This window comes from Buteo buteo, chromosome Z (assembly GCF_964188355.1).
Source record: "Buteo buteo chromosome Z, bButBut1.hap1.1, whole genome shotgun sequence".
Taxonomy (NCBI): domain Eukaryota; kingdom Metazoa; phylum Chordata; class Aves; order Accipitriformes; family Accipitridae; genus Buteo; species Buteo buteo.
Window position 1 is genome coordinate 40,873,619 of NC_134204.1, and position 24,244 is coordinate 40,897,862.

Sequence of the window (24,244 nt, forward strand, 5' to 3'; positions counted from 1 at the left end):
GTCGGAAGTACCTGGGATTTCAGATTTATACAAAATATATGGAAGATTTTCCTGCCAAGCCCATTACCACTGTTCCACAGCTCAGACCTGCATCTTATCAAGCAGCAAATAGAACCAAACATGTTCAATTTGATAATTAAAGCCCAAAATTACTTAGGACCTGACTGTCTAGGAGATGATGGCTTTTGCCATGTCGCATTTCCACTGATCAGGGTTTAATGAAGACAATAGACTTAGATGTTCAAAAAGGGTGCTTGCAACAAGGTATTTTCCATGCAAGCATTGTGGTGGGACAGCTTACACAACTGGAGTGCTGTGATGGATGGAGACAAGCCCTTTGGGAGAGACAGGCAGACCAGAGGAGGACGGGGGCTGCCCTTCATGTGAAGGAGCTGCTCAGATGTGTGGGGGCCCAGGTCTGGCTAACAGCTTGTGGGTCAGGGGCAGAGGAGAGGTTGCTAAACATGACACTGTGGTAGGATGCGTTACAGACCACCGACATGGGTAAGTAAGCAGATGAAGCTTTCTCTGAACAACCTGAGGAAGGCTCTGTGTCACAGACCACCATCCTCATTGGGAAATTTAACACACCAGGACTCCAGCCACCCAGGAGATTGCTGGAGGGTGTCAAGGATAACTTCTTGTTACACAGGTACTGGATGGGCCAAGCAGGGCCAATGGACAGTGGGTGATGCTGTCCTGAGGGGGGTGAGGGAGGAAGGCAAGTAGCAGAGCACAAACCCCAGGCTTCAGGAGGGCAGACTTAGAGTCATATGGGGAACTGGTAGATGGGATACCATGGGAGTGAGCTCTGAAGGGAAAAGGATCCAGTAAAGGTGGTTGGCCTTTGAGGAGAGCATCCTCAAGCACAAGAACGGTCCACCTCTACACTCAAGAAACCAAGTAGACATATCAGGAAGCCAGTTTGGCAAGATAGGAAACCCACGATAGAACTGCAACACAAAAAAGGCAGCATACAGAGACTGGAAGCAGAGACAGCCTAGAAAGGGAGAATCAAGAAACACTGCCCAGGCATGCAGGGACTGTACCAGGAAAGCCAAAGCTCAGCTGGAGTTGAGACCTACCAGAAACATCAAGAGCAACAAGAAGAGCTTCCACTATTACACCAGTAGTGAAAGACTGAACAGAGAAAATAGATAACTGCTGCTGAATGGAGTGGATGACTTAGTCACAGCAGACAAAGAAAAGACTGAGGTACTGAGTGCATTAATTTCAAGAAGTATGTGCATAAATTTAACTTCAGTAAAGCTGTATAAAGTAGAATTAAAGCAGAACTTTTCCCAAATAGAATGAGGAATGTTCATTAAAATTGGTATTCACAAATGTATCTTTGAAAACAGGTTACATAAACATTTGCCAGCAGACCTTCCTATTCTGTAACCATGCATATAATGATTCATTCTTTCAAACCCTCCACTGTAATAGTAATTATTGCCATTATTATCTAGTTGTACATAGGAACAGAAGCCATGTCGAGGGTCACAATACATTTAGTACACAAATACAGAGAGAGCCACTGCCCAAAGAGCCTGTATTCTAGTCACTCTCTACATTTCTTCTACTGCCTACAATGAAGATGAGAGCATCAGAGTATGTGTCATTACTCAAATGTCAGCATTACAGAATAAAGTACGGGGGAGAGAGTACTGGCAGCCTTTTACGACCCTTCTTAAGTAAAAGCTTACAATTGTGTACCATGAGGTAGACTAATACATTTTAGAGAAAAAATAATCAGTGGGTAAGACAGGCACTCATCGCTCTGTGTCAGACTGCTCACCCCGTCTCTAAAAACAACACAGCTTGACCAAAACATTTCAGGGATGCTACATTTCACCTCGGGTTTCCAGAGGGCAGCTGCCCTTCATCAGGAGGTAAACTTGTTCTTCCAGAGGAGTGCCCAGAACCCTGCTCCATACCCTGTCACCCTCAGATTCCCTAACTAGGTATTTCCTGCCTCCTTCACCTGCTAAGGTCCAGGTGCCTACACCCTTGAACAATTCACAAAATACAACCAGGAATAGCTGTAAGACAGTGGAAGGTGCCTGTTTCTGCTTTACTTATTGACTGAAAATGAGGATGTTCACCTTAGAAGACTTGTTTAAAATCCTCTCTCGCTAACCAAAGTCGCCTGCTTCCTTAGAAGTGCAGCTTACCTGTGATGACACTGAGCGGACCAACATGAGGTCCAAAATCATCTCCTTCTTCTGAAGCTGTGGTTTCTAAGGAAGCAAGTACCCTTTTGCTCTCTCAGAAAAATGTTGAGGCTACCCTAGGAGTGGTCTCCCTTTATAGGTCCCTGATATTCCAACCATCACAAATTAGAAAAGGTCTCCAAAGCAGCTTGCATGAACCTCACAGTATTCTTGAAGATACCAAGCTCTTAAAGGATAAGGTGATCTCCAAAACAGGAGACAGAATTAGCTCTTTAGCACTGAATTAAGTAAAATGTGTGGCTACTCCTTTATTCCTTCATTTTTTTTTAAGTATGTGTGGGTTTGCTCTGAAGGAGAAGGAGAGTATGATCAGCCAACTGGCAATGAAATTTATAATCAGCAATTTAAATTGAAAGGTCTCTTCTGTTTTGGGGCAACACTCCTGCATTTTTGCTTTTGATCCCACAGACACCTAGATCTTGTAAGTAAATTTAGGTCAAATGAAAAGAAACCAAAAAAAAAAGAAAATTATGTTTTAAGGGCTACCTACTTTCTCTAAGACACTGTGTAGCGGGAGTGTGTCCCAATGAGTCCAAATCAAACAGGTCACAGAAGTCTAAGCATTGAAGTTAGAAATCTCGGGTAAATACGCATAGGGTCACAGAGGCAATTTTTCTGTGGCTTGGGAAACTGGATGTCCACCCAGCTCTGCAGAACCCCATAAAAAATGCAATACTCTTACATACTTGTGCACTCTCCTGGTTTCTAGGCCTGAGACTTCCAGGAAAAATACTGCCTAAGACAGCTTATATATGGAAGTTAACAACCATGAGATGAGCGTGTAGGCAAAGGATCTTAGTAGGGAATTCTGCCCATTTCCCATTCCTCTGGGGCTCTTTATCTTTGAGACAAACTTTGCCTGTTGATGTACCTCTTGAACAACCTCTCTGCTTTTTGAGATTTATCTTGGAAAAAGCCAGAGAAGTTAATGGCTTTCAGCTGAAGCTGTTCTGACAGAGTTGGTCCTGTGCCCTGCCATTGTAAGAGAGGTCTAAATTATTCTCCAGTAGAAACTTGAATTTTTACAATGAGATTTACTGTCATCCTCAGTTTTGGTTCTGGTCATAAAATCTCTACAAGGGAAAAAGAATACACATCTCAACTTCTTTCTTCAGTTTTCCCCTCAAAGTGATAAAGATATGCAACTCTCAGAGAGAGTCCCGAGAGCAGTGATCTTAGAAGACTTCTCTTCTACATCATAAATCAGCAAGCTATGCTTAAATGTTTTCTTTTAATAGTTGAAGCTATTTTTTACTACCAAGTAGGAACTACCTGCTCAGACACTGCAGATAACAGGGGCATTATTCCAAATAATGTTTATGGAGCAGCTGCTGTTCCATAGCACAATAGCAGCCTCCTGCAGCAAGCAGATTGCCCTATACTTCTTCACTGTGCTATACCGCAGCACTGTGCAATTCCATGTACCTGAAGCTTTTGGGTCTCAGGAGACATCTCTCTGAAAAATGAGGAAAAAGATGAACTGTAGAAAACATATCAGGCAAAAAAAGACTTTCTGACGATTTCTGTGGTGTATTTCCCATAAAGCCATACATTCCAATTCTAGCCGTTTTCTTCAGATGAAGTGGTTTAGAGGCCCATAAACATATGCTCCAATATACTGTTGCCTTAGAACATCACTAGAACATGGCAGAAACTGCGTTTAAGGAAAGCTGAATTACTCAGAACACTTATCCAAGCAACTTTGAATTTTACAGCTGAAGATGTTCTATCCGTAAGAAAAACATACCATGCTTGTACGAATCCATGCATTTTCTGCTTCTCAGGAACACTGCCTTAAAAAAAAAAAAGTATTGCCCTCACTTTACTATGGCAAAGCAAGTAATCATCGTCCTATATCTACTAACAGTGTTTTGAAGACATCAGGTACCCTGTGTTGCACTTGGAGCAAGAAGGAAGTCTAAAATAACAAGCTTTATTCTCTTTCCTTTGATTTCTTTTTCTTCCCATGCTACCCAGGCTTGCAGGACCTTCTAATTCCCTCTCCAAAGCAATGCAACCTCTCCTTCTCTCTTACCTTCTTAGGTCAGTGCCACATCCTTTGAATATAACAGCTTCATCAACATCCTATAGACATGAAGTCTATTTATTGTACCGATACCGTCTCTGAAACACAGCTTGGGCATGCGGAAGTACAGAAATATCCCATCTTGAGGTTCAACGACTCACAGATTCGCAAACCTGAATGCAAACCAAGGTCTGGTCCTGTGCTTCTACATGGTGACAGCCAATAGCTAGCTAGGAGCAAGCCCTCACAACCCGAGCATTTGGTTAGAAGATACGCGGGCTCGTGGGAAGCGCAGCAAACCCCCAGGCAGGCCAGGGTCAGTTGGCTGTGGGCCACGGTCTAACACAGTGCCCCGAAACACACGTGTCCCAAGCCGACACCTTTGCATGCCGCAGAGGCTACGTCGCTCTTAGCGGAGCACGTTTTACAAACGCTCAAGAATCAGGAGTTTCGCACCAGCGCAGCTCCCAACGAGCAGGACGGACTTCTCCGCACCGTCACCTCGCAGCGAGGGACCACCGGCGAGCAGGCAGCCACCCCCGCCTCCAAGGCTGCTCCGCCACCGCAGCCCGCTCGCAGGGTCTGGCAGCCCCTGAAGAGCCGCCCCAGCACTGACGTGCCCTACGCTGCGCGCCGCTCTACGCCCAAGAAACCGTGAGCGGGCAAGAGCCAAGGCGCCCAGCCAGGGCGCTCGGAAGGAGCACGTTCCGCGGCCGAAGCAAGCGCCCCGGTTCTCCGAAACGCCGCGGCGTGCCGGGGCTGACCCGGAAACCCACCGGTGAGCGGCCATCCCGCCCGCGGAAACCCCGCCTGCCCGCTCACCGCCGGCCGCCTCACGTACCCACGGCCACGCCCCCCCTCACGGTTCCTTCCCGCCCCCCCGCGGCAGACGGCGCTCTGTGACGTCGCCCGGAACGGCGCCCGCCCCCGCGGAGGGCGGGGGCGGCACCGGGGGCTGGCGGCGCGCGCGCTCCCGCCCCGCCTCCTGCGCGCCTTCCCCCGCCCCCCCCGCAGCTCCGCACCGCCCCCGGGCGGCAGCGCGCATGCCCCGGCGGCCCGCGGCGGCCGGGAGGAGGCGGAGGCGGAGGCGGAGCCGGCGGGCGGGCACGGCTCCCTCCTCCTCCCCCTCCTCCTCCTCCTCCTCTTCTTCCCCCTCCCCGCCTCCCTCCCTCCTGCGCCTTCCCGCCGCCAGCCCCCCGCGCACGGCGCGTCTCGCCTCGCGCCGCCGCCGATACGGCCGCCGCTGCTGCTGCGGGAACAAAGGAGGGAAGCGGCGGCGGCGGTGCCGCCAGCTCCGCGCCCCGCGCCCCCCCGCCCGCCGCTCTCCCGGCAGCCGGCCGGCTCCACCCGCGGCGCCTTCTCGGACACCCGTCGCGGGGTTTCTGGCCCCCACTGGGAACAGGTAGGTGCGGGGCGGGGCTGGGCTCGGCTCCCCGGGGCCTTCAGGGCGGTGAGGGGTGCCCGGCAGTCGCGCCGGGGGGGGCCCTGCGCGTCTCCCCGCGGTTCTCCTCCCGCCCGGTCCCCGGCGCGGGGGGAGGCCGCGGGCCGGGCCGGCGCGGGGCAGCGCCGGCCGCGAGACAATGAGGTTTCCCTGGCCGGCACCGGCGGGGCGGTGGGGGCAGGCAGCGGCGCGGGGCCTGGCGGCGGCCGGGCGGCCGTGACTCAGGGGTTTGCGAGGAGCGGCCCGGCCCCGCCGCCCTGGCTGGGCACCCGGGCCCGCCGTCGCTGTTCCTCGGCCCGGCAGCCTCCGGGTCTTTTGTGTTCCCGTGTCCTCGGCGGAGGAGGCGCGGCGGGGGGGGTAATGAAGACGTACGGCGCTGCGGGCGTTTGGCAGCGGCTCCCCTTTTGTCTGACTCACCCAGCCGGGCTTCACCCTCCTCGGGAAGCGCCCGGTGTCGGCCCCCCTTCTCCGTACCGACCCCTACTGCCCCGCTTCACGCCCAGCGCGGCCGTGCAAGGGCGAGCGGCCCGGGCAGCCTCGGTGAACCCCCCCTTTTGTTTCGTTTGTACGTTTCCCTTGTTCAACTGGGGTGCCTCTTCGAGAGGAGGATGTTGAAGTGAATAAGTATTTTAGGTCCGCAAGCCGACCGCTGACGCAGTCCCCGGGTTTTTCGGTGGATTTCGGTGCACGCCGGGGTCTTCGCGTCCGCCGTCACGCTGAAGCGTGGGACCGCCCGGCGGGAGGGAGCGGGGCTGTGCCCGCCTCTGCTGGGACGGGCAGGCCGTCGCTTCGGGGGCAGGAGAGCGGCTTGGGTGCGAGGCCTGGGTCGCTGACGGGATTCACGCCCCCGCCCCGAGTTCGGCTGGTGAGGGCGAGGGTGAGCGGCGTGCGCTGCTGCTGGAGTTAACAGGCTGCATGAAAGCGCTCCTTTTTGTGTCGGGGGGTCCCGGGGCTGAGGACGAGCATCCCTGGGGGTAAAGACCTGCTCCTGCTGGTGACAGAACCGAGACCTTTTTTTATGATCTGGGTTTTTTCTTCTCTTCCCCCCCCCGCCCCAAGAGGAATAGTTGGGTTTCACCGCCCACCCCCGCGGTTGTGGGGTGCCTTTGTGAAACGGTGGCCGCCCGCTCGGCCCCCGATCACGCCCAGCCGCCCTCCGTGCGAGCTGGCGGCGAAGATGGCTGTTGGAGACGACGGGCTGGTGATGCTGCGTTTTCCGGACTGAACTTCAGCATCCGCACTCCCCCGCCGCGGGAAGGAAGGGGTAATCGGATTTCGCCTCGGCGGGTGGCGCGGCAGCCGGCGGCCTGCGGGGGATCGATACAAATAGGGGCTGGTTTGAGAGGGCCGGCGGAGGCGGCTGGGCGCCCCGGCCCTGCGGCCCCCTCACGTCGCAGCCACCTGACAGGCGGAAGCGCAGGCGCTCGGCCACGTGACCCGCGGCGGCGGCGGGGCGGCGCTCCGCCGGGAGAGCGGGGCCGAGGTGGGGGAGAAGGGTTTAGCTGCCCGCCGGTGGTACGCGAGGGGAGAGCCGCGGTGAGTGCGTGGCAGCCGGCCTCCAGCTGGCGGTGGGCGCTCGCAGAGGAGGCGCGGGTGACGGGCGGGGCACCTCCCAGAGCCCGGAGAAGCACGGGCTTCGTGCGCGTCGCATCACAGCGACGGGACCTTTCGGTTAGGGGCGCGCGTTCCAGGGGGTGGAAGAACGGGTTGGCGAAGGAGCTGCGGGGACTCCGGCGTGCGGTAGGGCCACGCCGGCACTAGCACCTAAAGCTGGATGTGGCGAAGCGGTGAGGCGAGGTTGGGAGCGGAGCGAGGCGATCAAGGTCGGTGGCGGCACTGCGTTTGGTAGCACTTCGAGCTTACCTGCTTGATAAAAGGGCAGAAGTACAGCCTTTGTTTGTATCGTGTAGACATAGGCCTGCGGTACAAATGACAGGATTTTTTTAGATTTCTGTAGGTGGGTCACGGTTTCTTCTCGCTCCCTTGACTGGTGTGTATGGCTGTAAAACTCTTGCCAGAATAAGTGCGAAGCTGTTTCATAGTCCTGAAAGGAAACTCCTTGTACCTGGAAAGTATTATAAAGGCATAAATAACACAACTACTTACACCTGGAAAATGAGGTCCCAGCAGGCAAGCAGATGAATTGTGCTTGTTTGTTTTCTCCTGCCCTTGCTTTACTTTGATCCCAGAATTTTAGTTTGACTAGACAAAGGCAGCTGTCAGTTGTAGTTGTACTAGTGGAAGTTTACTACTTGCAGTGTGCGGTGTCTTAATTAAAAGAAGTATATCTCTGTATGCTGTAATGAATTTGCTCTTGGCCTCTTTGGCTTCTCACAAGCCTCAGCAGTCAAATATCTCCTATTGTGACTGAATAGGACGACAGTAGTCTAGAGATTACACTAAAATGTGTCCAGGTGCTGTGTATAGTGCTTCTACTAAATTCGAATCTGGGAGGACAGTGCAATATTCTTACGTGTCCTCAATTTGTAGCAGATGACTTGATTACTATGTTCCAGTTTTATTGCCCTTGGGAGTCAAGGATTTTGTTGCTGTTCAGTTTTTCTACTAACCTTGCTTTTCAGAGCTTAATCAGCAGTGAAGGTGAAGTATTTTTATTCCTAACTTCTGCAGTTCATGCCAGAGAGTTAGCATTGTCTGCCTTGAGGAAGCTCACAAGTCTTGCTATAACTTTATTAAGACAAAGGATTTAACTGGCTGCTTTTTTTTTTTAAATGAAATGTGTAGCCTGTGTAATAGAACATATTCAACAGTTTAAAGCTGTTAATGTTATTTCTCTTGGAAGCGTTAGACCTGGTCTAAACTTACTTCAGAAATGCTGCATAGATTCTTGGTTGAAGGGCCCGTTGTACACATGTTGTTGCCAGTTAGTACCCAGTATCAGGTTTCGTACACAACTTAAGTGGTATTCATGGCCTTGTTTTGGAAACTCCTTCTAAAGATAGGAATACAGACTTTAAATGGCTGCTGCCAATACTTCAGGGATTTTTATTGTTCTATTTGACAAATGTATTGCGAGAGTAGGAACTGCTAATAGTGGAATGAACATAAAAATGATGCAAGATCAACATTACTGAAAAAGTGGGGCTCTTCTGCTGGAGTGGGGAAAAAATAAGCCATGTTATTTGCCAGAACTGTTCAGTAGATATGAGCTTGGTCTTGCTTATTCTGCATATCCCTGTTAGTGCTCAGAGGTTGGTAATTAAGGGCCTTTTTGGCTGTCACATTAAATTTGGTCATAACCTGCACGTGCAACTCAGTGCCCAACAAGTATTTTATTTCTCAGTATTAGTGTGATGCCACTTTTTCTTCTCTTAAAGGTTCATAACGATGTTACTTAGCAATACAATTGCAGTATTGAATAGTATATTAACATCCATATAACCCTCTTTAAGAATGCTGATATCACTTTTGGGGAGTAGGGTGAGCAGACGTACTTTAATTCTGTAACACTGTAATTGATTTTGGTGACATGCCAGCTCCTAATGCAGTTCTTGGTTTTTATTTACAGCATCGAGATGACTCAGGAGACAAACCAGACCCCAGGGCCCATGCTGTGTAGTACAGGATGTGGATTTTATGGAAATCCTAGGACAAATGGGATGTGTTCTGTTTGCTACAAAGAGCATCTTCAGCGACAGCAAAATAGTGGTAGAATCAGCCCAATGGGTAAGGGTGTGTGGGGTTTTTTTTTTTCCACTTCTTGTGAAATAGAACATATAGAAGATGATGAGGAATCTCAGAACATTTTTCAGGATAACTTCTGAAAGCTGTGTACTAAACCAGTGAATATCAAAGAGAATACTATCTTAAATTGCAGTAAAGAGAAAAATATGTTTCTGTGCAATGTGTTCTGGTCCACTTGGCATTCAGCCATAACTTGCTTTCCCTCTTAGCCTCCTCTGTTAGCATATTCTTACACAATCTCTGTATTTTGGTTGGTAACAGTATAGCCTGTCTTTAAGTAAGAAGTAATACGCAGTAGCAGTTAAGATTGTATGCAGACAGTTCATAACTGTGTATATGAGACTGTTTGTTTGACTAACATGTATTCTACAATTTGTTCATAACTAACTTGTCCAATTCTCGTTATATAGGAACAGCCAGTGGTTCAAACAGTCCTACCTCAGACTCTGCATCTGTACAGAGATCAGACACTAGCTTAAACAACTGTGAAGGTGCTGCTGGCAGCACATCTGAAAAATCAAGGTAAGATGAAGGTATTACTTTGAGGTTTGAGTGAGCTGTGGGTGTGCAGCGAGTTGAAGGCCTGTAGCAATCCTGCCCTATTGCAGTGAGTTTCTGTAGAGGAAGAAGGGACAGTCTACCTGACAGTCAGTGCTTTATGAATCTCTGTAAATGAGAACTGATTAAAATATTTGGTGTTGGACTGCTACATCTAAAAGGATGGGTTTGATTTATCTGTAGAAATATTTGCTACAGGTTTGCCTGTTTTCTTCTAGGGAAACTAAAATAGAGTAAAAAAATGTGTTTTGAAGATAGTAGAAGCAGAGGTCAGGAATGCGTATCAGTAGTAATTGAACAGGCAGTTTACTAATGGGTCTGGACAGTTTAAGTGTTTATTATGAATGCAAAACTAATAGAAATTATGTGTTTCACTGTACCTAAACAGAAATGTGCCTGTTGCCGCTTTGCCTGTAACACAGCAAATGACAGAAATGAGCATTTCAAGAGAGGAAAAAGTAGCACCGAAAACAGAGACTGAGCCAGGTATGTTTCCAGAATAACGCTGGGTACAACTGCTTACTAATGAAGCTGATGGTTTGTTTACTTTCTAAGTAGGCATCTCCTGTTGTGGTGATGGTCTTGAGGAACTGTTAAGATGATTGTTAAGGATGCTTTTTGAGTACTCTGCTCATCAGAATCATGAACAAGAACTAGTGCCACAACAGAGTTTTAAGATGCGTGTTCAATGTTAGTAAAAAAAAAAAAAACCAAAGACACCTGTGAGAGTGGTTTTGGCTCCCAAACCTTCATTTTTAAAAGTAAGGCACTCTAAAATTGCATTTGGGCAAGGTGTTCGGTTCTTAAGTCAAAATGTTGAGTTTTTCTATGTATTATCTAGCAGAATGATTCCTGCTGAGTCATGGCAATCAAAATGGCTTGTTACATTTGGAGAATGGAGTTCTTAATAAATTCCACTCTACAGAGGAGCGAGGCTGTGGGGGAAGGGAATAGGTGGTTTAAAAATACTAACAAAAGCTGTTTAGGGTTCCTGACTAATTAAGTAATCAGTAGATATAAACAAAGCATTGTTCTGCGGACCTAGGATACTTGTAGCCTTAATTGCTGGGTGTGAATTGTCAATTTAAAAGTTTTGTTCTTGTACTGGAAGGCTGTAGTTGTAGTAGTTAAACTTTAAAGTATAAACTCTTTCTTGGACAGAGGCAGGGAGGGCAGCTTTCTTACCTACAACTAGTGAGTGAATTCATACCAATTTGTTCAAATGGAATCTTAACACTCTTGTTCTGTACTTATACATATCCACGCTTTTTGTATTTTAACAGTTCTGAAACAGTCTTAAAACACTAAAAGCTGATGTTTAGTAGGTAGTCTCTTCACTCAAGCTGAAGATAAAATTAATTTTAGTTTTGAAGTCAGTGAGATGAAAATTGCAGCAGATGCTACTCAGCACTGTACAAAAGTGATTTTTATCTAGATATGTCTTTGCCAGCAAAGACTGCTATAACACCTGATATTTAATTGCTTAGTATTTGTACAGAGGATTTTACCATTTGCAGTAAGTCATGCTAAGTCAAGATTCTGTGACATGAACTGAAGTACAATTATACTGTATATTGCGTTTTTCATTATGTATAGACTGAGAGGAGATTTTTGCAAGTGTTAACTTCCTGTAACTGATGTCATCTGAAGAGGCTTTCTATATGTAACTGAGAAATGATTTAGACTTGCAACAATATTTATAAACCCATCCTGCCTTGTTTTGAATTACTACCTGAAATGTGGCAAACAGGAAAGAGGCATACATAAAATGGTAGCAGTGGTGCAGTAATAGGTGACTTTACTCTTGCTAGAACTGCCAGTAGGAGTTTGTCATTTTGCCAGGTGTAAAGGACAATCTTCAGTTATTGTTGATATATTTATTACCTGTTTTTCAGGTACTGTGGGTCAACTGTACGATGCTTAGTGTCACACAGCACTCTTGATTAGAATAGGGGGAAAAATCCAAAAGCAGTTCAAGATACTTCTGTATTGTTGTAAATAATCTCACAGGTTGAAACCAGTAAAAGCTGCCACAAGCTTGTGTAGACATCACTGGAAAAACTACCAGAGTACTTAAATGTGTTTGGAAAAGACCTGTGGAACAAAACTGCCTTCCTGAGTACATACCTGTAAATTTGAGACAGCCTCAGCTTCTGTAACGCCCGAGTTCCCAAATGGTGTTACTGTTTGGCACAGATGTAGACAGCATGGGATAGTGTCCTTATATACTGTTCTTAGGGTGTGTCACACATTTAAAATACACAAAATGTTGGGTGTATTCAGTGGTACATTGATCTCTGTCTTGCAGACAGGAGAAGCTGGCCTAGACCTTTTATAGAAATCCCTGTCATGTGTGGACTAGTTGCATTTTTCTTCCCTTCCTTTTTCCAACAGCATCCAGTATGTGTTGGTCTCCCCTCTCAAGGAGGAACTGAAACAATGGTAAATTCACATAGCCTCATAACAACAAAGCTGATACTTTCTATGAGGTGTAATTCTCTACGGTAATGCCACAGTCATAGAGTTGCTAATGAAAACACAGTCTAGTTGTAAGCATGGTCTGACCCTAGCAACTGAATTTCATAACCATCAGATAGTAACAGATGATGAACAAACAATGTAGCCTTCAAGCAAAGTAGCTTGCTCTCCTTTTAATGTCTTCAACAGTATGAAGTCACATTCTTTTCCGCCAGATTTTCATTAGCAAATGAAATTTTGGGTATTTCCCTTACAAGCCAGAAAGTTAAAAATAGAATTACATCTGATCAGCTGATTGGTTGTTCTTTTTTAGCAGTCCGTAGCATAAAATTATACTTGTTTGCTGTTGGAATTGAAGCAACTGACTTGAGAAGGTGGTGAAGTTGAGAACAATGAAACAGTGAAGCTTAACAGGCTTATTTTTCTTTCTGTGTGGTGGGGTTTTTTTCCTTCACAGAGGTTGCAGACTGGTTTCTCATTCAGAATAAATCCAGTGCTAAGTCAATTAATTGTATCTTAACATTTGAAGGAAGAAAGGCATGATGGATGTAACTGACCTAGTTGGTTGTAATTCGCATGTCTAATGTGCTATATTTCTTGTAACTTGCAATTTCTTAGTTCAACTTGTTTGTTGCAAATCTATAATTGAATAGTGGCATGTGTTCAGTGCAGTTGTGTGTCTGAACTGCTCCTAAGTCAGGGAAATCTAAAGGCCTTTATGTCCAAACTCAAATTCAGAAGTGGGCACTATTCAAAAAATACTCTTTATAGGATTTTGATAAGCTTTTACCCTTACTAAGGATTGACTTCTAATACAGTCTTGACTACAGTCAGACTATACCCAAAGCATTCTAGAAATATATTCATAGTTGCTTTTTTTGCTGTGCTGAGTTGCAGGAATTAAAAGCAAAACCTGGTGAACTCTTTCCCTTGTGTTACGCTATCAGAGCAATGTATCTACCAAGTTGGTGAGGCATAGTGGAGCCTGCCCTTAAGAAATGTGGCAGGGGGGGTTAGCAGGTACTTAAATGGAAGTAAAAGATCCTGCCCTGGTTTTGGCTGGGATAGAGTTAATTTTCTTCTTAGTAGCTGGTACAGTGTGTTTTGAATTTAGTATGAGAATAACGTTGCTAACACACTGATGTTTTAGTTGTTGCTAAGTAGTGCTTGTCCTAAGTTCAGGATTTCTCAGTTTCCCATGTTCTGACAGCGAGCAGGTGCACAAGAAGCTGGGAGGGAGCTCAGGCAGGAGAGCTGATTCAAACTAGCCAAAGGGATATTCCATACCATAGAACATTATGTTCAGTATATAAACTGAGGGGAGTTGGCTGGGAGGGGCAGAGCACTGCTGGGGCATCAGTTAGTGGGTGGTGAGCAATTGCATTGTGTGTCACTTGTCTTTTCTTGGGTTTTGTTTTTTCTTTTTTTTGGTTATATTCGTTATCTTAATCATTATCATCATTATTATTATATTTTATTGTTAGTAGTATTATATTTTATTTCAGTTATTAAATTTTTCTTAATCCGGAAGTCTTGCTTTTTTAACGGAGTCTCCCCCCCCCCCATCCCCCTGAGAGCAGGTAGGAGTGAGCAAGTGGCTGTGTGGTGCCTAGTTGCCAGCTGGGGTTAAACCACGACAGTCCTTTTTGGTGCCCAATGTGGGGCTGTTAAAAGGTGAGCAAGTCCTGCTGATCACCCCTTGGCTCTCCAGTCAATGAATCAGCATATGGATGGGAATTGGGGAGTCTCGGTTTGTGCACTATTGCTGCCAGTGCACCGTTGTGGTAGGGATTGGCACCTGTTGTTCTTCACCCTCAGCAACCCCACAACAGAAGGGTCCTCAGAGAGACCTGTTCAGTTTCCTGTAGAAAGCTCTTCAGTTTCTTCCATCTCCAAGGCAGCTATACCAATGGCCCACCAGTACCCTTTTTGGTCCTTGAAATACCCTCTCCTGACATGGTCTATGCCATGGGTGCATGGAGCCTCTGGGCCAGTCACAGATAAAGGTTCTTCCAGGAAAATTGCTGCTCCAGTCTCTGGTGGGCAGTGTGAGTGGTGTGCCAGACAGAGCAGAAAGGTTGATCTTACTCCTGATCCTATGAGAAGGAATTCTAACCATTTTTACAAAAAGTGAGTGGAGAATCTTATGACCAAGACTAGAGGGGCCCTGCCTCCAGCCAGGTGGAGGACAGGGACAACCATGGTTTACTGGACTGTGTGGATTTGATGGCCTGGCACATCAGACCCACAGGAGGAGCATAAGGCCCTAGTGGACACTGGTGCACAGTGTACCCTAATGCCATTGAGCTATAAAGGTGCAGAACCCATCTGTATTTCTGGTGTGACAGGAGGATCGCAACAGCTAACTGTATTGGAGGCTGAAATAAGCCTAACTGGGAACGAGTGGCAGAAACACCCTATTCTTGACCAAGTGGGGTTAGAGTTATGTCATTTATCTCAACCCTTTGTGGCCGTGACAGGTCTGTACAAGAAAGAGAATTGAGTTGCATAGTAACAACTAGAAAACCTGTTTTGAAAACAAATAAGTTTAAACAATCATATTGTTTCAAGTTACAGCATATTTTTAGTATTTTCTTGTGCTTTTGTAGGTCATTACCTTGCTGAATGATGAGCCTCCAGTCAGGTCTGTCAGTGTTTACAGACATAATTAGTATCAGCATGTATGTATCAGCGGCTTGGGGTTGGTTTTTTTTTAGTTGTTGTTTCGGGGGTTGTTTTTTTTTTAAACCCAGTAATAGATCTGGTTTAGGGCATAGTGGGATTACCTATCATTTTGTGAAGCCACAGGAGCAGAGTAGCACTGCTTATAAAGAAAGTGAACCAGAAATTGAACTGATTATGGTCTTGTGTAAATTGCTTATTTTAAAAATGGCTCTAAGTGGTTACCACATGATATTCCTTAGATCTTGTTGTAATGAGTGCCTTGTTGATCCTGATTTGTTTCCATACATGGCTATAGTATTTTAACCATGTTGCTATATGTAGACAGTTCCTTTGTGGCTCTTTGTAAAATTGTCTGATACAACAACTCTGTCTTGTGTTGAAAATAATTAGCTCATCTTCATGTTTCCTGTGTCTGCTGTAGCTTCAGTAGATGCCCCTGACTGAAACAATTCTGAAATGGAACAGTAGTCTCTTCTAAGCCCTGAAGCTGTCTACCTTGGAAAATAAGACTGGGGACCCAACTGTTGATTCTGTGCTTGTTGGTGATAGGATGCTGTTATTATTTTAAGAGCCGTATACCACAGACATCAAGTCTTCATGGTGACTAAACTAAATGATATTTCTGTGTGATACTGAAATTGTGGTAGCTTTACACTGTATTAATGTAGCAGGAAAGATACTCAATAAGCCTGTTAGTTGGGCATGTGGCAGATGAGTTGTATGCTGCAGAACACTTCTGTTCCCTTTCTTTGGCATGAAATTAAACATGATGAAAGCTTATTCTGCAGCCTTTAATCATGGGCACCTTGGTTGGCATAGCAATTGTAGTTCCTGAAGAATAAAGTATTTATGCTCAGGAAGCTTGATAAAGCATAATAAGTACTGTCCATCTTTTCAGACTAAAATTTTCTATACAAGTCCATTGTGTTAATATGCAATATAACGATTGCACAACCTCTGTTACAGCTTTCTGCTCCAGTACTGCAGAAGTGCAGTCTAATGTCTTTCTGATAACTTTTGACTATACCTTTTTTCTCTCTTGTTTTATTTTTTCCGGTTCTTCCATGGTGGGAGTTGGAGGTTAGCTTTAACAAGTTAGAATGCTTAAATCAAATTTTTTTTAATGCTTTCAACACTTTGCTCCACTGGTGTGTTTACCACTTACTAGTACCATGACAGTCATGCAGTTTAAGCTGTTGGGATTTTATTTTGGTTAATTTTTGTTTAGTCAGAGAAGCTTCTAAAAACTTACTGGTGTTACTTTGGTAGCCCTTTCTGGTCACTTTTGATATGGGTCGGGTTAAAAAGTAATATTGCTTTATTTTCATCATGTTTTGTTCAGCTGAAACATTGGATTCATTCCTTTCCAGTGTGAACTCTCAGTGGGGAAACACCTACAGTAGGCATGCTCTTTTGCAGCAGCCATACTGTTTTATATGGTAAACTACTGCCAGTTTTGAAAATCCTGTTCTCAGAGTGGTTTTTAATTCGAGTGGTAGTCCCACGTAGTCACTGTGGCTTAATACTTCCAGGTCTGAGAAGAGCTTTGTTCTCCAGTTTGTAGGACCTTTCTGTGTATAAGTTGAGTAGTTGTCACGCTGTGACATGTGGCTAACCTCTTATCAGTGGCTTCGCTGTTCCCACATGCCTTTTTTAAAGATTAATCTTACCTTCAGACTACATGTGAAGGAAATTTTCCTGAATTCATGATGCAATGCAGGCTTTTCTCGGGTACCTCTGCAGTACTAGGATCATGTTAGTCTTTATCCTAGCAGATTGGTGATAGTCTTCCTTGTGAATGATGGTAATGTGTCTTACAGTGCCTACAGATAATTTAAGACTGAAAAAATATTTAATAAAGTTATGCCCAGTTCTGAAAATCTTGTTGCTCCTAATTTTTTTCAGCCTTGTAATAGGAGGCCTGGTCTGGTAAAATTCAAGTGAAGTAAACGTGATTGGGTAACCTCTTGAGCCAAAGGTTGGGAAGGGAATGACCAAGGTGATAGAGGGGTACATGCCAACAGGAACTCTGTTAAAGTGATAAAACCTATTTTAGTGGTGAGGGGTTTGCTTCATCTGAACACTGTTACTGAGGAAGCAGGTGTACAGGTACCAGTAATGACAACTTTCCAACTTTCGGCATTTTTTCAGTTATTCATTCCATGGTGATCATACAGCAATCATTTAGAGCACGTTGCCTGATGATTAACGCTGTGTGATTTCTGGCATAAAATGAATTTAATATATTGAGGTCTGCAATTGCACTTGCCTCGTTGGATTTGACTTCTGTGCTAAAGGAAGCCTTCTGTGACAAGCAGTTGTCAGGATAGTATCTGATGAATTTATATAGTCTCCTGATGTCATGGCAGAAAAACTACCGTTTACAGTATTTTTTCATCTGAGCCACAGGTTGAAAAATGGTTTTTATTCAGAGCTTTTAAGTAAGGGGCAGGGTAGGCAGCTTTGCCTCTGTCCTAGCCACTACTCAGAAGCATATTTATGAAGGTTTAACATGATAAAAACTCACCATCAGGCTTAAGTCTGCTGGTGTAAAAGAATAGGAGAATCCTTTATTCAGGTAGAGTAATAAATTGAACATTTTAATTTGGATTTAGGGGGCTGTGTCCTATCTTGTCTTGTGACCTTTTAGTGCCCATTACTGTATGTTGTGTGCAGCTTTTCCTTCTTGGAATGTGTTTTAGTTGTGGGGGAACGATCCTGTTCTGCAGCCCTTTCAGGACATATGCTGCTACAGTTTCTTCATGTGAAGAAGGAAATACACCTGTAGTAGTTGGTAACATATTCCCTTCCATGCATTTGTTCTCAGTGTCTGTTTTGTGGTAGAGTGATCTACTAGGCTCTTTGCCTTGGTGATTCCTGGGAAGTTGCTGTTTCCACTTTTACTTCCTTGTTGGCATGTTAGGCCGTGACAAAGGTTGCTCTTCCTCTTGTTTTTATTTTCTCTTAGTGCATGTTGTATGTTACTCTAATTATTTAGGTCACTGTTGATTTGCCCCTTCTTCTGTGTTTCCTTTTGCATCTGACTGAAACAGCATGCCTGCTCCCAGGGCTCATATTTACAAGTTTGTTCTGATGCAGATGAAGCTTCCCCTTGGCTAGCTATACACCAAACTGCAAAGTGTGTGAGCATTCTGGTTCTTCTTTTTCATCTGCCATGACAATTAGTATTTCATTTTTAAACAAATTAACAATATAACAAATCTAAAGGGAGTTTGACCATGCTTTTTGGGAGGTGTTTGGTTTTTTGTTTGTTTTTTTTTTAAGGCCATAGCTGATGGCTGTTATCCAAGGTGCATAGTAGCCAACAGGTTTACACTGTTCTTGATACTGCTGGGTTTTAACCTGGTTTTTTTGGTCACAGGTTCTCAAATAGATTAACTGATACTGAACACCACTTCCTTGGGATTTAAAGACAGGTTCAGAGGATCATATCTGTTCATCTAGAAAATGTTAATCACGAAGACAAAGAAATTGTTTTCCAAAAAAACAAAAGCAGCAGAAATTACTCCGAAAAGTACCACTAGCAGTAATGATTGTAGCTGTAATAGTTTTCTTACCCTTCAGACTTGGCAAAATAGCACTGACACTGAACTTCCCAAAGTTTTTTAGAAAAAGAACTATGCAAGGTGATAAAAAATAAAGGTAGTAAATGGTTGTAGTTGTTCATTAGGACTGTTGCTATAATGTATAAGTATTAGCAACCATTGTTTTACTGCATGAAATTTTTTTGGTGATGAGCACTGAAGGTTCCTTGTTAACCTCTGAGAGCTTGTCACTTTTAAATCTCATTTAGATTATGGGGTCTTGACTGGGGGCTATCTTGTTGTACAGTGAATTGTGAGGCTTTCTGGAGTGTTAGCTGTAATAGTGAGCTGGTTTTTAGAATACCTATGAATGTGGTCATGCAAACACAATTTTAAAAAAACAAGTATTAAGAGTGAAGGTAGAAAAAAATGTCAACATAACTATTTCTTCATGTCTGGAAAAAATCAGTTTTCACAGGATACAACACTTGCTGATCCAAAACAATTTCAACTAACAAATACTACTTGTGTGCGTAAAGTTTATTACAAATAAGTCCTTAAAGCTTATATACTCTGTTTATTCTGGAATGTGTTTTCTAGTTTGTTCTATTTTAGAAAAATACATGTCATCATATAGCTGGGAGTGTTCAGGAAAACTGTACCAGGAGCAGGTGTTAAAGTTGTGTACAAACACACCTCTCAGCTTTCCTCCATTCTGGTTTGGATATAAAGAGGATATTTTAAAAAGTTTTTTTGTTTGGGAAAAAACCCAAACTTTTTTAAACAAAACTAACAGATTCACAAAAGTTCACAAAAGGACAAATTTTTATCTTTCAGAGAACTTAAGTAAAAGGTGACTGAAGTTTGAAGGTGTTCATGACAGAGGCAATTGAAAAATTATTAATTTTGACTATACCTGCTTGAACACTAAAGCTGAATAACGTACAAAAATACAGATATTCAATGTAAATCTGCACTTAGTTCTTTAAATTAGTGAGAGTGTCTGTCATGACCCAGGCTGGACAGACCAAGGAGGGGTCATGGTGAATTTGGAATTCCATCGGGCTAAATGACACCAAACAATGAGTTAAATGTTTTATTTGTGGCGGAAGCAACCTGAACTTGGAAGTGTAACATTAGGTGTGGAGATTTCTCACAGCAGGAATTGGCATGGAACTGCCTCAGTGACCCGTGTAACCTGCGGTAACCATACACATCAGTTCAGGGAAGGCAATAAGGAGATCCCTCCCGCTGGGTCACGAGGTTCAGAGCGGACCCCCTTGCTTTCTAGACTCCTTCTCAGAGAGGAGCCCAGGGGTGGCTGGATCTGCTCTTAGTCCCAGACTTGGTCAGCGGTTGATGTCTAAAGGGATGAGTTGTGGGGGTTATGGAAAAGGAAGAAGAAAGGGAGAACAAGACAGAGACAAAAAGGAAGAGAAAAGAGAAAGATTTCACCGGCCTTGGGTCCGGCGTTGGTCCCACCAGCCGAGGGGTTCCGGGTCCTGTTCTGGAGTGCACGCAGCTGGGGCTTCAGTTTGTGTCCTTTTATCATCTCCTTGCCCCTCCTTCGGGTGGGCACTCAAACTCCCTAGGCTAATCAGGTGTCATGCATGGTTTGTGAGCCTTCAGGAAATGGGTCCCGTGGGCTTGGAGGTCATTTAGGGAGTAACTTCCCCTTCCCTGCAGGCATGACCATTGTTTGGTCTTTGGCCATGCATGGTGAGTTGCCCTGCTCAGCATATCAGAATAGGGAGCTGCGCACCCTCAGGCATGACCTCCCTGTCCTGTTGCTGATGTCCTGTGCTGATGGGCTTCTTTTCACCTGTGGTTCCTTCCTCTTCAGGGTTCTGTCCTTAAGCAGAACTTGCCCCACCACAATGTTTGAGACATGAACTCTCAGTTTCTCACAGTGTCAAAAACATGATGTCTCTTTTGAACTGTGTGTGTTTTGTAGTTGTGTTCTGGATCTGTCAAAATTGGTGGCTTTCTAGCTGCTCCTGGTGAACTGGTTTAGGCATTTGACTTCACAAGCGTAGCGGCAGAGTAACCCAGTACTATGATAGTAACGCAGTACTGAACTTCATTTGTTTCTAAAATACCATCCCTGTTAGTTATACTCTCTACAGGTATCCCCTCTGTTCAGCAACTTTAGCTGTGACAGTATTGTTATTGGTTTAGACTAAATGTTACTTGATCATGTGACCTTTTTTAAAATAGTAAATGTGTACATGGAACTTCCAGAGTGCTTTCCAAGCCCTTAACACCTGTATATACCTGTATAGGTTTAACAAATAAGTGCCTTATATTTTCTGGATTGTCAACTGTCAGGAAAAATCTGATTGTCTTGCATAGAGCCAAAAGGGAAGAATAGAGTACATAAAAATCCTTGTTCCTGATACACATTTTTGTAGACTAGTCTATGTAGTACTTTAGACAACAAACATCAGAGTTAGTAGGGGAAATTAATCCTTAAGACATATATGCATGCTACTGAATAGCTAATGAAGTCAAGAAAAGGAAATTTAACCTCTATTTCCTTTGCTTGTTTTAACAGTTGTTACTCAACCAAGCCCATCAGTTTCTCAGCCTAGTACTTCGCAGAGTGAAGAGAGAGCTCCTGAACTGCCCAAACCAAAGAAGAACAGATGTTTCATGTGCAGAAAGAAGGTTGGCCTTACAGGTATGAGAACATCTTGACAATTTTTAACAGATCTGTATGATAAGTTGCCTCTCACTAGATTAAACTTGATTACATATCTGTACCATTAAACTTGTTTGTTTCTTCAGAATCCAAACAACTTAGTATGGCTGTTCATTTTTCTTATTCTGTATGTCAGAGTAACAAACATGCCCCCTTTGTAGTGACTAAGCCCTTAATTTAAAACTTAATTAATTATGAAGCTTCCTAGTGATGTTGCTTCTTTTTCTGTGTACAGGATTTGACTGCCGATGTGGAAACTTATTTTGTGGACTTCACCGTTACTCTGACAAGCATAACTGCCCATATGATTACAAAGCAGAAGCTGCAGCAAAAATCAGGAAAGAGAATCCAGTTGTGGTGGCGGAAAAAATCCAGAGAATATAAAGTAGCCTGCTTGTGAAGAGACTGACTGACTTCCTGTTTTGTTTTTAATATATCCTAGGAAAACATGAAAGAGCAGGTGCATGGCCACTTTCCTTTTTTTCTCCAAAGTTTTACTTTTAGTCTTGTCTGTCTTAATGATACTTCAGAATGTTTGGGTGTTTGTTACAGGCAGAATTGGATAGATACAGCCCTTGAAAATATATATGCCCTCCCCAGAATATAATTGGATGATGAGAAACCTGCACAGGAATATACGTGCGCAGAGGAGAGACTCTCTAGTTCACATGTGCCAAACAGATGTATGCTATCTGCACGTTTGCAGCAGATCTGCCTTTTGAGATGTGTTTGAGGTATATAATCTTTGGCTAGTGTTATGTGCCTGTTTTGAAGAAGGATACATCAAAAAGGTTGGCAGTCTACTTCTATAATTTAAAATCTCATTCTGATTTTAGTTTCCACACTCCATTGTTTTCCAGCAGAATATAAGCTACATAGAGGAGTCCACCATCCCACTAAGATGAGTATTGGTGCCATATTTAAGAAAGTCACTTATCAATTGCACTGAGAAAAATGGAAAAAATCAGATATGTATGAGAAGCAAACTGTTTTCCAAAAGATTACATTAACTTTAGAATTGTCAAAATAGGTTCCCAAAGGAAATGTCCTGCTGGGAATTTATGAGCTGGCCTGCAACAGAGTTGTCTGCTTTTCCTTGCATAGCTAAAAATGTTGTGTAGCACAATATTGTGAGATTGGCTTATAAAAAAAAGTTACATATGTTTTTAGACATACCACAGCAGCTCTATCAAGCAACACATGTCTGAGTAAGTTGCTGAAGTATTAGAGCAGTTTATTATTCATATACTACCTACGTTCTGTGTGTTCTGAGTTAAAAAAAAAAATTAGGAGTTAATTTTTTCTAGTTTTAAATGTAACAGTTGCACCATTCTGCATGGAAAACCATACCCAATATGGCTGCTGTAGACTTAAGTGGTAGCTGGAACCACTCTTGGAGGGCTGCTTTATCATTTTTAATTGTACTTGGGTGTAGGACTGTAGTGTTCTTGGGTGTATTGCATGGGCTGCATTATCTACAGCATTGTACAATAACAACTCTAGAAAAGGCAGTATACGTCACTGATGCTTGTCTGGTAATATCACTTCTGTGTTATAATGGAAGGGGTTTTCGTGATGTATGAAACTTGTGTTTTTTATATAAACGAGTACAGTTTAGACTAGTGTTGTGATAATGCCTGTTCTCATCTGTAAATAGTTACGTATGTACACAAGGCGCTACTCCTGAACTTCTGATTTCGATTGCAGTGTTGACTTCACTTTTACTTAACTATTAAAAGCATCAGGTTTTTGCTTTTGTTTTTCTGAGTTTTTTAGATATGCAAACATGTACAGATAGTTCATATTTATGTATTGCACATAATCATGCTACTCAGCATCAATGCTGTATTGTATTATGTAAATAATAAAAATCATGTACAGAAGGAAATACTTCCTTTTGTGATAGTTCATTGGTTTTAGTTATTGCTGTAATCAATCAGCAGGTGACCTTGTAGTGGTTAAGGTGCAAAGTTAGTACTAAGTTCTTGTAGATGTTGTCTTTATGTTTAAGCCTGCCTATGTCCTTACTTCTTATTTGGATATAACTACTTGATGGCCTGACAAACATGGCCAGCAAACAACAATGTGCCTAAAGGGAGCAAAGGAAAGCATTAGCAATGAACTTCAAAGGTTCATTCTTTTGCCTACAAAACTTAATTCTAGTGGATCTGTTTTAATACACCCTAATAGAGCCAGTATACTGACTATACCATTCTGTCCACATCTTCACCAGCAGACCGGGGCAGAGTTGTTGCCAGGATCAGCATCCAAATACATATGTTAAATATGCCAGATTTATCCTTCCCAGTGAGAAGGACAAAGCACATATCACGTGTTGCCTTGGAGGAAGACATCTTCAGTGCTGGATAATGCATAAGAATTGCTCATACCAGAAATGGATACTGTGCATCCCACCAGTCAGCTGATACTCATGTGCTAATTTACTACTCTAGCCACTGTATATACCTCCAACAAGGGAAGTTAGACATGCTCTGTGACTTCATTTTCCAGGACGAATTTTATGACTTAATCATGGAACTGCTTTAAAGCACTGAAATCATCATTTTTATACCTGTATTAAAGCAAAATCAGCTACTTCCTGTAGCATAAAATGCTTTTATCTTTTTTTTTCTTTTGAACCCAAGAGTGGCTTGTAACTGGTACTTGAGGAGAATGTGTCTGTTTTTTAAACTGTTGTGGCTATAGTGGTTTAGGACAGGTAATAGTACTGATACTGGTAGTTAATGATTATGATGGTCTCAGTCTCTGCTTTTTCATCTGAGCAAAGGCTGTACTTGCGAAGAGTTGTTGAAATAATTGATCTCAGTAGATCTGTGGAGGAAAGTATGGAATGAAAAATCCCTCATTGTC

The 24,244-nt window shown here is 44.0% G+C and overlaps 1 protein-coding gene across 6 annotated transcripts; it reads left to right on the top strand.

The window, feature by feature from the left end:
* Nucleotides 1-5,426: 5,426 nt before the first annotated feature.
* On the top strand, nucleotides 5,427-23,261 carry ZFAND5 (zinc finger AN1-type containing 5). 6 transcript variants are annotated; one of them, XM_075021516.1, is made up of 6 exons: nucleotides 5,427-5,662; nucleotides 9,231-9,388; nucleotides 9,817-9,928; nucleotides 10,353-10,450; nucleotides 21,227-21,352; nucleotides 21,609-23,261. In XM_075021516.1, exons 2-6 carry the CDS (start codon nucleotides 9,238-9,240, stop codon nucleotides 21,755-21,757), a joined length of 636 nt encoding a protein of 211 aa, XP_074877617.1. In that variant the 5' UTR covers nucleotides 5,427-5,662; nucleotides 9,231-9,237; the 3' UTR covers nucleotides 21,758-23,261. The 6 variants fall into 6 exon arrangements, with proteins under 6 accessions (XP_074877617.1, XP_074877615.1, XP_074877612.1 ...); XM_075021514.1 differs by lacking the exon at nucleotides 5,427-5,662 and adding an exon at nucleotides 6,944-6,965; XM_075021511.1 differs by lacking the exon at nucleotides 5,427-5,662 and adding an exon at nucleotides 7,091-7,237.
* The last annotated feature ends 983 nt before the right edge of the window (nucleotides 23,262-24,244 follow it).